Source organism: Caretta caretta, chromosome 9 (assembly GCF_965140235.1).
Source record: "Caretta caretta isolate rCarCar2 chromosome 9, rCarCar1.hap1, whole genome shotgun sequence".
Lineage (NCBI taxonomy): Eukaryota > Metazoa > Chordata > Testudines > Cheloniidae > Caretta > Caretta caretta.
The window spans coordinates 46,084-61,516 of NC_134214.1; the positions used below are offsets into that span (position 1 = coordinate 46,084).

The window sequence follows — 15,433 nt, forward strand, 5'->3', positions numbered from 1 at the left end:
TGTTTACCAGTATTTCATCTGAAGCCTAATACCTCAAAGGAGGAAGCTAGTCTCCACATATTAGAGGAGCCCTTGCCTTCTACCTTGACAGGACTAAGACTTTTAGCGCTTCTCTCAGACTCTTTGTATCCTTTGCTGAAAGGATGACATTTTCCACTCAAAAGATTTTCAATGTGGGTTTTAGGTTGTATCTTTACATGCTACAAAGTGGCTGAGATACATCCCCCTGGTAGAGTGACAGCTCACTGTACAAGGTCTCAGTCCACTTCCATAGCTCTCCTCCAGGACATCCCCTTAGTGGAAATCTGCAGGACTGCAGCTTGAACCTCAGTTCACGTTTGCCAAACATTGTACCATCATACCTGCATCCAGAGTTGATAGTACCTTTGGTGATGCAGTCCTCCAGACTCTCTTGGATTTCCTGCCTCAGCACCCACCTCCATGTTGAGATAGTGCTTGGGAGTCTCCTGTGGTGGAACACTCATAGGGACATATACTCGAAGAAGTTAACCAAGGGACATATACTCGAAGAAGTTAATCAAGTTCCACCACTTGATTTCAAGATGTTCTGTCCCTATGGGTACTCCACCTGCCGCCCTCCTTACCCTGTGCTGAGACGTCTTCAGGCTTTATGGTTAAGAAGGAACTGGAATGGCGGCGGGTCCACGCCTCATTATATGCCATTGCGTGAAAGCACCAGGTGCTGCTCTACACAGGCATGGACCTGTGGACCCTGCTAATTGCAATATCCAGTCAAGAGTACATTGTCGCACACAGATCCTATGGTGGAGGCACATAGGAGCAAAACATCCCAAGGAACTCAAGTTACAGGTAAGTACAGGTAAGTAACCTCTCCGTCTGTTGTTCAGTTCTGAGGAGCTGCTGTAGACAAAACAGAAGGGAGAGAAGTGATAGGATAGTAAAGATGGAAAAAGACTACTTTTATTGATGTTCTCAGGATAAAGGGCAGCTAGTTAGTCATGGACAGATAAGAACATAAGAACGGCTATACTGGGTCAGACCAAAGTTCCATCTAGCCCAGTAGCCTGTCTTCCAACAGTGGCCAATGCTAAGTGCCCCAGAGGGAATGAACAGAACAGGTAATCATGAAGTGATCCATCCGCTGTTGCCCATTCCCAGCTTTTGGCAAACAGAGGCTAGGGACACCATCCCTGCCCATCCTGGCTAATAGCCATTGATGGACCTATCCTGCTTTGGGCTGACAGGTTGGCCACAACATCTGTTGATTTGGATCCTGACTCAGCTCTCCAGAGACATCATCTGGTTGGTCTGGTTAGGTCCTTCTTCACTGGTCCTTCTCAACTGAGCAGAGCTGGATAGGCTGTCTCATCTTGCCAGGCTGGTGCCATGTAGTTTTCAGGCTCAGGTGAAAAGCCAAGAGAGAGAGATATAGGACAGCCATGGTTAAAAAAAAAAGTTCCCTTTTTCTCTCCCAAAGTCTCTTTTTAAAGGCTGCAAAAAGGCAATGTGCAGAATGGTCCATCCACTTACATTGCCAGCCAACTAGGCCTAATGTCTGGTTCTTACCTCTTCTTGTTTACTAGTCATAATCCTAACATAGTCCTTGAGTGGTATCAGTAAACCCTTTATGTTTAAATTAATTCAGCCTTTCTGTCACCTTTTTACATCTTTTCTTAAACAATTTTATATAACAGCTCATTATGACAATTCATGAACCTTTACCCACTTTTTGCCAGTTAGGCTAACAATTAAAGTAGGCCAGCTAGGGCTCGGCCCCAATTATTACACCACCGTCAATGCATGGGGGAAAAAAATCTGTAAAAATTGACAAAGCTGTCACCTTATCCTTTAAATCCCTCCTCAAAACCTAACTTTACTTACAAATCATTCCCATCTAGTATTAGTTAGGCAAATGACATCTTCCCACACCCTGTTTGTCCATATGTCACATTCTGTTTGACACCTAAACTACAAGCTTTCTAGGGTAGGACCTATGTTGTTTGTCATCTTTCTATATGCTGTCTAGCAAAATGGAGACCTGATTCCTCTTTGGTGTTCTAAGGCATTAAATAAATAATAACTCAAAGATCTTGATATGCACACAGAAATCACTATAACATTCATTTTTATTGAAGCAGAAAAGTCACACCTTTCATCTAGACTTCAGGATGACTACAGTCACTTGACGTCACCTGCCTTGTGCTGGAAAAATTGTGACACATCTCTGGTTTAATGCAGTCTGGTCACATTGCTTATTGACACCCCAGTAGAGTGTTAGAGGACTGCTTTATAAAGTGATTCCCTAGAAAAATGAAAATAAAAAAACTGTCCACAAGGAAAACTGCACTAGAAATCCGCTAGTAATAAATGTGTTTAAACATGGTAATAGCTTTCATAGTATTCATCCTAGCCTGGGAAGGGCCTGTAAATGTCAGACTCAAGCAACATGCAGCCCCATAGCTTTAAAACACAGTGAATAGTAGGCATTAGTTTACTCTTTGAATTGTGTCAGTTTATATAATTTGGTTATTATTTTCACTCACTGCACATTTCTTGTCTTTTAAGAGATTTTTTAAGCTTCCATCTCAAGAAGATTAATTCTATTTTTTTCTAGTTTTCCTATTACCCTCATCACCATAGTCTCGGAGCACCTTGGGCTGCTGTTCAAGTCCAGTTTAATTTTAGTAGCAGAATAATTACCTATTTCATACTAATGTCCATTTAAGACCAAATCCTGCAGGCTTAACCAAGTCCAAGCTTCCAGTTAAGTCCTGTTGAGTTCTGAGTAGCTATGTCTGAATTTGTTCCTTAGACAAAGAGATTCATTTTGACACATTCTTAGATGTGAATGGGTTTTTAGTAACACAGAGAAATACAAGTGAAAAAGTTCACTGGTGAATATACCTGTGATGTTGCACTCCATATGTTTATGGAAATATGCTTATGAGTGTAAATATAATGTAACTGGAATATGCTTTCTGCAAAAGGTCTCTTGTAAGGTATCGTTACAAAGTCTATAATCTACTGAGTGCGTTCATCCTATTTGTATGTATGTATCATTCCTGTATCTAAGTTAACTCTGAGATCCTATTGTAATTATGCAAAGTGTGGGCCATTAATGGTGGTTTAGAATCTTGATGGCACCCATTGACTAGGACAATTGGCTGTAGATGGTTTATTTACCTGCAAGCCTTCTTGCGGACATGGGGGCCAGCCTGTGGGTAATGAAGAATGAGGTCTTACAGTGACAAGTGATCATGTCACCTGGAACTGGAATCCATCTTAAACCTGGTGCTTTTCCATTTAGGAGGGGTGGGAACCCTGAGAGACAAAAGATTCCTGCCTTATGCCAAAGATATTAAAGGAGGTGGAACAGAACAAAGGTGGCCAGTCATGAGAAATCCCCTAGTTACCACCTGAGCTGGAACAGGGACTGTACCAGGGGAAAGGATTGGGCCTAGACTAGGAAGGAGTCTAGTCTGTGAAAGAAGCTTATTGGAACATCTCTGAGGGTAAGATTTACCTGTATTCAGTTTCTTAATGTATAGGCTTAGACTTGCGTGTTTTATTTTGCTTGGTAACTTACTTTGTTCTGTCTGTTATTACTTGAAACCACTTAAATCCTACTTTTTCATACTTAATAAAAGCACTTTTGTTTATTAACAAACCCAGAGTAAGTGATTAATACCTGCGGGAGCAAACAGCTGTGCATATCTCTCTATCAGTGTTATAGAGGGCGGACAATTCATGAGTTTACCATGTATAAGCTTTCTACAGAGTAAAATGGCTTTATTTGGGGGTTGGATCCCATTGGGAGCTGGGTGTCTGGGTGTTGGAGAGAGGTGACCTCCTGAGTAGTTTTTGGTTAAAGTCTGCAGCTTTGGGGGCATGGACCAGACCTGCGTCTGTGTTGCAGCCTGCTAACATGCCTGGCTTAACAAGGCAGGGTTCTGGAGTTCCAAGCTGGCAGGGTGGCTCAGAGGTAGTTTCAGCACATCAGGTGACAGTTCCAAGGGGGTCTCTGTGACCGAACCTGTACAATACCTTTTTTCCTTCCTCTCAAATATGCAAAACATGCTTGGGGTAACATTGTGCTAGATTCTAGATAGACATCTAGTAAAAGACAGTCCTGCCCCAATGACATAAATAACAGTGTATTTTGAAAGTTGTAAAATGTGCCCATTGCACAGTCTTCCAGAATATGTGTTGGAATAATCAATAATATCTGAAATTATTAATAATATGGGAGACCATCAGACATTAATTTAACCATAATTCCTTTATTAAGTCCAAAGGCCAAATGGTATTTTATACAATTGCTCTAAACATGCCTAACAACCTAAAAATAAGCAGTCACTACATCCCAGTACAGTAACAAAGTAGTTGTAAGCATCTGATCAGTATACTTACTTACAGACAGACCAGACCTAAGTAAAAACCCTCTAATCCTAGTGTGCTCCAGCATGATCAGACAGTGTCTCACAACCTTCAGATTCATGGCTCTCTTTATATCCTTCAGCTAATTTTCTATCTTGAGCAAAAATCCCATTTGAAGCAGTATATCCTTGCTATTTTCCTTCCTCCAAGGGCTTCCCTTCTTATCTCCTCCCCATTCCTTGCTTATCAGCAGAACGGTGGGAAGGTTCATGCTTGTTTCTTTTAAGACCGTTTTCGTTTGTTTGTTACTGTAGCTCTTTATTTTATTGGTTACTTTTTGAACCAAACATCCTTCCCACACTACAGGCAATAAGTAATACTACTTATTATTCTCATGGCCTTCTTTTACTTGCTGACTGGGGCCTTTTCCTTACTAGCCACAAACATAAAGCAAATATATTATTTGCTTAACCAGACTTAAGCTAACTTTAATTCTTTTATTTTCATAATTATCCCCACAATATGCATGAAAGCATAAAATAAGATATGCAATTTATTGGCAGAATGCAACTGTACTTTCCCCACAATCATAACCTTCAGGCACAAGACTGAGCAGGTTATGCTGTGCCATGTCCAGTTCACAGTATAAGAACATAAATAGGGCAGAATTTTCCTCTCAGTTATCCTACATTGAACTTAATTGAGCAGTTCCTGCTTTATTTTCTGAAGAAGCATGTGTCACCATTCAGGGCAACTGTACCTGTACCTCCCTTCTGTGGCACCCAATCTAAGCTTGTGACTCCTGAGCTATCACCTCTCTTGGGCAGAGAGCTGTATTTTTCTCCCTCCTGACCAGGGTTTTTTCCAGGTTGCACAGTTCCCCTGCATACACTGTGATATTCTCAGCAAGCCAGACTGCCTAAATAGGCCAGTGTCTGCGCTTTGCTTTCTCTTTGAAAGCTATGAACAGCTGTAATTGCCAGTAGTTATGCATTACCATGCAGCCCTTTACAAGCAAGCACATTTATTCATAAGTTGAAAGCATTACAGAGAAAACATATTAAAAACAATAAAAGGTCCTATATGCATGCTAAAAGCTTAGCAAATGTCCTCCATCAGTCTTATAGAGCCTAAGTATACCAAAGATCTTCCAACCCTCCCAGGAAGGATTCGGGATCCTCTGGGACAGAGGGTCCTGTCAGTTTGTTGGATCAGAAAGAAGGCCCTGAGTCAGTTTAAATTCAGGCTATTTATCTAAAAGTCCACTCTTTGTCTGTTGGTCTCTAGAGAATCCAGCTTGAAACAGTATGTAGGAGCCTCTCCTAGTGGTGGTAACTCTGGAGAGGTTACAACCTGAGTAAATTTTCCAAATCACCCCCACTGTTCTTAGTTCCTGGAGAAGCTGTGTTCGCCCACCCCCATGGAATTACATACAGTGCCTTGCCCACAATGTTACATATTGTGACAAAGCGCTGTCCTTGTCTCCGTGGGTCCCACATTTCCTGGCAGATTTGGCTAGCCTCAGGGGCTCACTGTGACCCTCCAGGAAGCCCTTCTCTCTCTCTAGAGGAAAGGGTCACAGCTTACTAAGCCATTTTCATCATAAGCCAGCAAGGGCGGTGAGGAGAAGCAACCCCCCCTCGCAGTGTCTCTGTTGTCTCCCAGTCTCAGTGATTAATCAAGGAAGGGAGGGGGGAGCCCTCTACTCTGGGCTCCAGCCCAGGGACCCTAATAGTAGAAGCTATGGTAACTGACTTTTTGGAAATAGGATGTGTAAAATTCCCTGGGCCACTTCCCCACAGCAGCCCCCACTCAATATCTCCTTCACCGTTACCTCAGGGCTTCCTTCCCTGCGCCTGATATGGATTTGTACTGCTTAGTTCCTCCAACAGCACAGCTTCCCTCCTACAGCTTCTGTCACGCACGCTTCACTGACTAACTGGGAGGCTTTTAACTAGTTCCAGCTAGCCCTTGATTGGCTTCAGGTGTCCCATGGTACCAGGGATTTGTTTAGCCTGGGGCCAACATACCTGTTCCTCACTACTTTACTACAGTCATCTGGCCTTGCCCCGTCACAATATACTTAAAACAGCAAGATCTCTCAAAGATATTGTAGTAAATTGCAATACCTGTCACAGCAGGCATCTTATGTACAATAGTAATACTTTGCATTTATAGTGCCCCTTTCATCTGAAGATCTCAAAGAACTTTACAATTGGTGTGGTGGCTGTGGTGGGGGCAGAAAGAAACTTCAGTATTAAAATAGCTCTCAGAATGTGCTATTTGAAAGAATTATATAAAATGGTTACTATCTTAATGGGCAATACATCATAATACAGAGGTATATTAACCTCATTTCCCCCCAGGCAGTTTCAGTTGGATATGGTATTTCTCACTGCCTGTTTTTAATTTGTGTAATGTTGCTGTGTGCTGAAGAGTAATCATGGTCCATTACAGTAGCAGCTGAATTTCCTGTGTATACACATAATTTGTGTATCATTTTGTATGCTTGAGATGAAGAATGCTATTGAAATGATAAGATTAAATCTGACACACATAGAGGCTCGTAGTGCATCCTTTGCACACCTAAAAACTCCACTTGATGTCAGTAGGCATTTTAGGTATGCAAAGAATGGAGAATTGGAGGAAAGATGGGTTTGAAATTAAGGAGATGGACTAGCACTCAGGAGAGCCAGGTTCTGTTCTTGGATCTGCCACAGACTGCCTCTGTGACCATAGAAAAGCCACATGATCTCAGTGTACCATAGAGAATAATAGTTCACTACATCAGTGAGAGTTATAAGGCTTTCAGTTATTACAGTGATGGAGGTTATATACACTCCAAGATATAGAAAAGAAGTACAATTCTTTATGAAGAGACTTCACTAAATTCTGCTATGAACACCAAGGAAGGTCTGAAATATTAAACATGGTTCAGAAAAGTCAGTACAACACTCCCCGCCCCATGATACAAAATGTATGGAACAAGATTCTTTCCAGAAATATGTAGCAGCATAGAAAACAAGATAATTAACCTGAAAAATACATTTGGTATAGTATCAAGGTGTTTTCATAACTTCTTCTAATGTTACATAAAACAGCAAAGCAAACAAACACACATAACCTACATGCATTTCCACAGTTAGGAAAAACAACTTTTCCCCCTAGCATAAAGTGCTTTGCCGAGAACAAAAACTATTTACATTGATCAGAATGCCAAGTCTGGACATAGTCTTCTGTGAAATTTCTGTGAAATTTGGCAAACGATAAATTCTTCATACTGGGACTTGGTCTTGATTTCCCTTTATAACTTGGCCCCATAAACTAACTTCATAGTCTATTATTTGGTCTGCTTGTAAAATTGGCATTTAAGACTTGCAACTTTATGTACCATGCCCATCGTGTAGTATGACCGGCATTTGAACAGGTCCCATTTATCATTGGCAGGTTCATCTGAAAGAGACAGGCTTGACATATAAGGTTTGGATCAGGATTAATATTTCCCCAAAGTCTGGAAGTGTTTGTCCATAATGGCCAGAACCAAACTCCTATATCCAAAGGGGTCACCAGTGAAATTTCTATCCAGATCTTGGTTCAACTTCTGCAATTCCCCACTGTAGTTCAGGGATCTGTGAATCCAGGTTCAGATCCACTCCAAATAGAAAGGCAATTTAAAATATACTGTTTCCACAAATAAATAGCCTTGTAGCAGGAAAAGCTAAATGAACATTAAGACTAAGCAGTGGCTAGTTTTGGGATTGAACCTGGGTCTTCCATTCCTAGGATCTGACTTGCTAGTGATAAAACATTAGACATTACTAGACAATGAAACTAATCCCACTCCCTTTTCAAGGACATGATACAGTCCCTTGAGAGGATATATCTGATCATGCACCATCCTGTAACTGAGGTGCTTGTAAAGATGAATTGTATATCATGACTGGAGCCTGCTGTAACTACTAGGAGGAGACCCTGAATGCTTAGCTGCAGCATTAATACATATAAATAAAGTATAATCCAAAAGAGACACAATAAAAAAAATCAAAAAAACAAAACAATACACCTGACACGAGAAGAACTGATCCAAAACTATCTGGAAAGTTTTGTGGAGAGAACTTCAGCTTTTTTTCTCTGATTTTCTCCTCTCTCAGCAGCAAACAATGTTAAAACGATGCTGGAGATCGAACGAGCTCACACTTAGATAGCATCCATCCAGAACAGGGCTGAGGAACACCGGTGAAGGTAATAGTGGGGGGACAATATGGGGAAGTTTGCACTCCCACTGTTTGTGCTGTACTTGTGTCTGTGAATAAAGTGAGAGAGTGTCAATCTCCAGAACTGTTGATCCAGCAACTTTCACCAGAACTAAATAAAATTAAAAAGTGAGACATAACTAAAACTAATAACTAAAATAACTAAAAGCTCTGATCATTTCTGTCTATCTGAAGGATGTATAGTCCTAACTGACTTCTCCATTTTTCACTGAATAGAAAGGATATTTGTGGTGGATCTTCCATTGTCAAGTGTGGAAATATTAATGTCTCATTCTTGAACAAAACCCCACATTTTTGTATTGTTGTTCTGACTGTACCGGGGGTTATAACAAAAAAATTACAAGTTCTTTCTTTATCAGTCTCTCTAGTCCCACAAGCAATGTTGTTTGCTAATTGTCCCAGCATTTGGCAGAGGGTGTTTTCTTCAGTTCCAGCCATATCAATTATTTCTACTAGTGGGTCTCTCTTATTGATACTGAGCAGAAACCTGGGAGGCATATAGGTATGAGCAAAGAGTAGAGTATAGTGTGTTGGATGGTTCAGGGATTCTGGAGAATGTATGAGCTGTTCTAAATGAGACAGGCATGGGATCAGCCCTCCCTGGTGTAAGCACCCAAATAAAAGGGCACCAAGAACATTGAAAATAATAATGATGGGTTTCCACTTCAGGGTTCTATTCTGCTGTGTGATCAATAGAACTAGTGGTAAAATAAGAGGAATGAGGAATCGAGGTTCTTGGTGGCTGAACAGGGAAAGGAATGCCAAAGGAACAAAATAGAATGATAATAATGTTGGATTGCCCTTGGCAAGCACCAACATTGTAGGTGGCCTATGATTATGTAGTCTGATCCATGATAATTGATGGATGTTTATTTTCAGCATTTCTAAACCAACACTGATGGCCAGAATGTGTAGGATCCCAAAGAGCATTATCCCATTGACTACAAAATGAGTAAATCGTGGATGAATCCCATGCTGTGCAAGATTATGGGGATTAAGGTTATAGCGGAGAAAATTAAAAGGGGTCACTATTACTTTCTGATTTATTTGAGCTATGGTGCTTAACAGGCCATTCTTTTTAATGCTGTATAGGCTAATCTCTGATCCAATGGAGGTAAAATATAATGTGTCAGCTGCTGTGAAGATGATGGCAGTGAAAGCTGTGCTTGAAACAAGCTTCAAGAGGTGGTTTGCAATAGTTTTAATGCTGTGCTGAGAAGTGGCATTTAAAACTGTCCAGTAAAGCAGTGGCATTAAAGCAAATGCCAGAAAAGTTGGCCTGTTGAAAAACCCAGCAACTGTTATAATCCCTATGAGACTGCTACTGGTAGGTTTCACCTGGCTGATGTCTGACTTAGGTGCTGTTCCATAACCAACTGCTTTTGGAGATACTAGTACCATCAGCAGGGCAAACAGAAGTCCTTCAAGTGTGTTGGTAAATGTTCTTGTGTAAAATACTAGTGTGACATAGGACCCAGCAAGCAGAACCAGGGCATTCCACTGATCTGCACCCCAGAAAGGAGCTAGCCGATACACGCTATAGTCTAGTATGAAAGAAAAGGTGGTGAGGAGAAGACGAGGTGACACAAGAAGGGTGTAGCTGTTGATGCCATTTGGCCACATGCCCAGCTGTTGCAAAGACTTGATCATCCAGTAGGTAAAGCCAGATGTAATTAATGGGAACACAACGGTTCTACAAGGAGAACTGGAAAGGAATTCCCAGGGATAATAGACTTGTAGGTCTAAAATATCTCCTGTGGAGGGAGAAGAAAAGCAGATGACACATTTTGGTAAATTGACCAGTATATGTGTATTAAAAATACAGTTTAGTGTGAGAAGCAGCATGGTTTAGCGGACAATAATACTGTAACAAAACTATAACCATCTAGGACTTCAGAGTAGTTATTATGTTGTCCATCATGGCTATTTAGAACTTCACGGTGAGAACAGAAAGAGAAATCAGATCTTCCTGTTCCCAAAATAAAAACTTCTACCATCTGAGCTGCTCCAGCCCTGGCAGCTGCTCCGGTTATGGGGGCTGCTTCAGGCGAGGGCCTGCTCCGGCCATGGGAGATGCTCCAGCCCCAGCTGCTGCTCCAGTCCTGGGGACTGACTCAGCCCTGACCACCCGGGGTGCTCCAATCCTGGCTACTGCTCTGGCCCTGGAGAGTGCTCCAGCCCCCTGCCGCTGCTCCAGCTGTAAGGACTGCCACTGTTCCAGCCCTGGCTGCTGTTCCTGCAGCCAGGGAAGAAGCTCAAGAACTCACAGGGGTCTGTTAAAGTCACAGAATCCATGACCTCCATGAAAAAATCATATCCTTAATTATAATACATACAGAACCCACCTTACATGGAGGTTGTGAGGATTCGTTAGTACTTGTATAGTGCTTTTTGTAGATGAAAAATATTATGAAGGCTAAGTATTATTAATCTAAAAATGTTCAAATGGAAAGTTCAGCTCTCAAAATATTTTCAAACAACCTGCCCATTTTATATAAATATACTAGACATAGGTTTGTTATTAATCAATTATAATTCCTAGATAATAGAATTAGGGTCCAATGCTACAGCCACCCAGCATGCAGAATATCCATTATCTTCAATAGGTGTTTTGCATACAGATAGCCTGAAGAATTCAGAGACTTTAAGGCCAGAAGGGACCACTGTGATCACCTAACCTGACCACTTGCTTAACAAAGCATATAGAATTTCAGTCAATATTTGCTGCATCAAGCCCAATAGCTGTGCATTGTGTGAAGCATTACTTCCTTTTGTTTGTTTTATACCTCCTGCCTATTAATTTTATTAGGTTACTGTGTTATGTGAAGAGGTAAATAACACTTCCTTATTCACTTTCTCTAGACCATTCACAATTCTGTGAACCTCTACCAACCCCCCACCCCAAATCTTCTCTTTTCCCAGCTGAATAGTCGCAATCGTTTTAATCTCTCTGGCAAGCTGTTCCATACGCCTAATCATTTTTGTTGCTCTTCTCTGCCCCTTATCCATTTCTAAGATATCTTTTTTGAGATGTGGGGGGAACCAGAACAGCACACTGTATTTAAGGTGTGGGCATAAATGTATTTATATAGTGGCATTATGATATTTTCTATCTTATTATCCATCCCTTTCCTAATGGTTCCTAACATTCTGTTAGCTTTTTAGACTTCCATGGCACATTAAGCGGATGTTTTCAGAGAACTATCCACAATGACTCCAAGATCTCTTTCTTGAGTGGTAACTGCTAATTTAGACCACATCATTTTGTATTTACAGTTGGGATTATACTTTCCAATGTGCATTACTCTGCATTTATCAAACTTGAATTTCATCTGCCATTTTGTTACCCATACACCCAGTTTTGTGAGATCCCCATTGTTACTCTTTGCAGTTTGCTTTAGACTTAACTATACTGTATCGTCTGCATCTTTGCCACCTCACCGTTTACTCCTTTTTCCAGATAATTTATGAATATGTTCAACAGCACTAGTCCCAGTACAGATCCCTGGAGGACACTGCTATTTACCGCTCTCCATTCTGAAAACTGACCATTTATTCCTGTGCTTTGTTTCCTGTCTTTTAATCAGTTACTGATCCATGAGATGACTTTCCCTCTTTTCCCCATGACTGCTTACTTTGCTTAACAGTGTTTGGTGAAGGATCTTCTCAAAGGCTTTCTGAATGTCCAAATACACTATATCTATTGCATCACCCTTTTCCATATGTTTGTTGAACCCCTCAAAGAATTCTAATAGATTGGTGAGGCACGATTTCCCTTACATAAACCATATTGACCCATTCCCAATAAACTGTGTTCCTCTATGCATCTGATAATTCTGTTCTTCACTATAGTTTCAACCAATTTGCCTGATACTGAAGTTAGGTTAACCAGTCTGTAATGGTCAAGATCGCCTTTGGGGCCTTTTTTAAAAATTGGCGTCACATTGGCTATCCTCCAGTCACCTGATACAGAAGCTGATTTAAGCAGTTGGTTTACATACCACAGTTAGTAGTTCCGCAATTACATATATGAGATCGTTCAGAACTCTTGAATGAATACCATCTGGTCCTGGTTACTTATTAATGTTTAATTTATCCATTTGTTCCAAAACCTCCTCTATCAACACCTCAATCTGGGAGAGTTCCTCAGATCTTTCACCTAAAAAGAATGGCTCAGGTGTGGGAATCTCTCCCACACCCTCTGCAGTTGAGAGACTGATGCAGAGAAGCTACATTTTGCAATTTTGCAAATCTTTGCAATGGCCATATCTTCCTTAAGTGCTCCTTTAGCACCTGGATTATCCAGTGGGCCCACTGATTGTTTGGCAAGCTTCCTGCTTGTGATGTATTTAATTTTTTTTTTTTTTTTTGGCTGTTAGTTTATGTCTTTTGCTAATTGCCCTTCAAATTCTTTTTTGGCCTGTGTAATTACACTTTTACACTTGACTTGCCAGAGTTTGTGCTCCTTTCTATTTTCCTCAGTAGGATTTTACTTTCAATTTTTAAGGGATGCCTTTTTGACTTTAACTGCCTCTTTTATTCTGTTGTTTGGCCATGCTAGCATTTTTTTCTGGACCTCTTTTTTTTTTTTTTAATTTGGAGTATACATTTAATTTGAGCCCCTCTTATGGTGTTTTTAAAGAGTTTCCATGCAGCTTGCTGGAATTTCATTCTTGTGACTATTCCTTTTGACTTCTGTTTAACTAGCTTCCTCTTTTTTATGCAGTTCCCCTTTTTGAAGTTAAATGATACAGTGGTGGGCTTCTTTAGTATTTTGCCCCCCACAAGGATGTTAAATTAAATTACATTATGGTCACTATTATCAAGCAGTTCAGCTGTATTTACCTCTTGGACCAGATCCTGTGTTTTAGGAGCAACAGGCAGATTTGCTGTTTATAGATTGAAGACCAGTACAGGGGGCCATCTGTGCACTGTTGTGTTTGTAACCATTCTCACATAATCAGAATAGCACAATAATCCAATCAGAATCCAGCTGTACAATTACATACTTTACAAACATTGATGATTTTAGCCTCAGAGTATATTGACCTAGTGAGGTAGCAAGTACTATATTATTCTAATGTTACAGATGGAAAAACTGAAGCAGAGAGGTTCAGTTACCTGCTCAGAGTCACACTGCCTGTCAAAGGGACAGCCAACTGCTCAACAATGCTGCCTTTTTACGTCTGATAATGTGAATAATGTAATGTTTCCTGCTTAAACCACTAGAATGTAGAGTTCTAAATGTGGGTTTCTAAAAATAACCGTGCACAAATGCAGGAAAATTTACCTGCCATGACCTCAGGTGATTGGAAGAATTCATCAGGATGAAGGTAACCTGTCTGAGGAAGAAGGCACCAGAAAATTCGGAGCAGAGCAAGAATCCCCCAGAAAGTCTTGGCTGACATCCTAAGTTCACTCCGCTTGCCAGAACTGAATGATGTCTGGGTGAAGTCACAGACTTGGACTATTAGAAACATCAGTTGCCATGGGATCATTAACTTTGACCCTGAAATGGACAAAAAGTTTATTACAGGAACAAATCTTGCCCATCAAAGAGAGAAAAACATTGTCAATCATTCCTAAAAACTATAAAGCAAAGGTACATGGAAGTATGAATGAAAACTAATTAGGGATAAAGTCTCCCCTCTGATGTACAGGTTTATGGCTAATATTGGCCTTGAATGGGTGAAGGCCTTGCACAGCCTTTACGGACACATTCTCACAGCTGGGCCCACAGGATGAATACACCCTATCACATCTTTTCCCTTAAAAACATGAAGTAACTGTAGGCCCCAGTATCCATTTGCAAGCTCATTTTACTCAATTTTCATGCTCAGAGAATGTATCTGCATTTTTACAGACTTACCTACTGCACTCAGCTGGGAAAATAGATTACTTCCTAATAAAATTAACACAACCCACTTAAAACTATGAGAGCATGTACAGTATGAGTATAGCATGTACACTATGAGAGCATGTACAGTATGAGTATAGCATGTACAGTATCAGTACAGCCCAACAGGAACGAATGGACAGCATTTATTTCTTTCAGAATAGCTAGATTAGATTAAATATTTATTGATGTTCATTAAGAAACAGGTTTCAGAGTAGCAGTCGTGATAGTCTGTATCCGCAAAAAGAACAGGAGTACTTGTGGCACCTTAGAGACGAACAAATTTATTAGAGCATAAGCTTTTGTGGGCTACAGCCCACTTCATCGGATGCATAGAATGGAACATATAGTAAGAAGAGATATAGATACAGACAGAGAAGTTGGAAGTTTCCATACAACTGTAAGAGGCTAATTAGTTAAGATGAGCTATTATCAGCAGGAGAAAAAAAACCAAACAAAAACAAAAAACTCTGTAGTGCTAATCAAGATGGCCCATTTAGACAGTTGACAAGAAGGTGTGAGGATACTTAACTTAGGGAAATAAATTCAATATGGGTCACATTTTATATATATATATAAAATCTTCTTACTAGATGTTCCATTCTATACAGCCGATGAAGTGGGCTGTAACCCACGAAAGCTTATGCTCTAATAAATTTGTTAGGGTATGTCTACACTACGAAATTAGGTCGAATTTATAGAATTCGGTTTTTTAGAAATCGGTTTTATATATTCGAGTGTGTGTGTGTGTCCCCACAGAAAATGCTCTAAGTGCATTAAGTGCATTAACTCGGCGGAGTGCTTCCACAGTACCGAGGCTAGAGTCGACTTCCGGAGTGTTGCACTGTGGGTAGCTATCCCACAGTTCCCGCAGTCTCTGCTGCCCACTGGAATTCTGGGTTGA

The 15,433-nt window shown here is 40.6% G+C and overlaps 1 protein-coding gene across 3 annotated transcripts in view; it reads right to left on the reverse strand.

Moving 5' to 3' along the window:
• Positions 1 to 4,242: 4,242 nt before the first annotated feature.
• Positions 4,243 to 15,433, reverse strand: part of PIGZ (phosphatidylinositol glycan anchor biosynthesis class Z) — a 42,640-nt gene continuing 31,449 nt past the window's right edge. For all 3 annotated transcript variants that reach the window (XM_075131996.1, XM_048864792.2, XM_048864793.2), the window contains exons 2-3: positions 13,924 to 14,142; positions 4,243 to 10,387 (exon numbers count right to left, since the gene is read on the reverse strand). In XM_075131996.1, the coding sequence (XP_074988097.1) occupies positions 8,775 to 10,387; positions 13,924 to 14,131 (1,821 nt within the window). In that variant the 5' untranslated portion in view covers positions 14,132 to 14,142 and the 3' untranslated portion in view covers positions 4,243 to 8,774. The remainder of the gene's footprint in view (positions 10,388 to 13,923; positions 14,143 to 15,433) is intronic.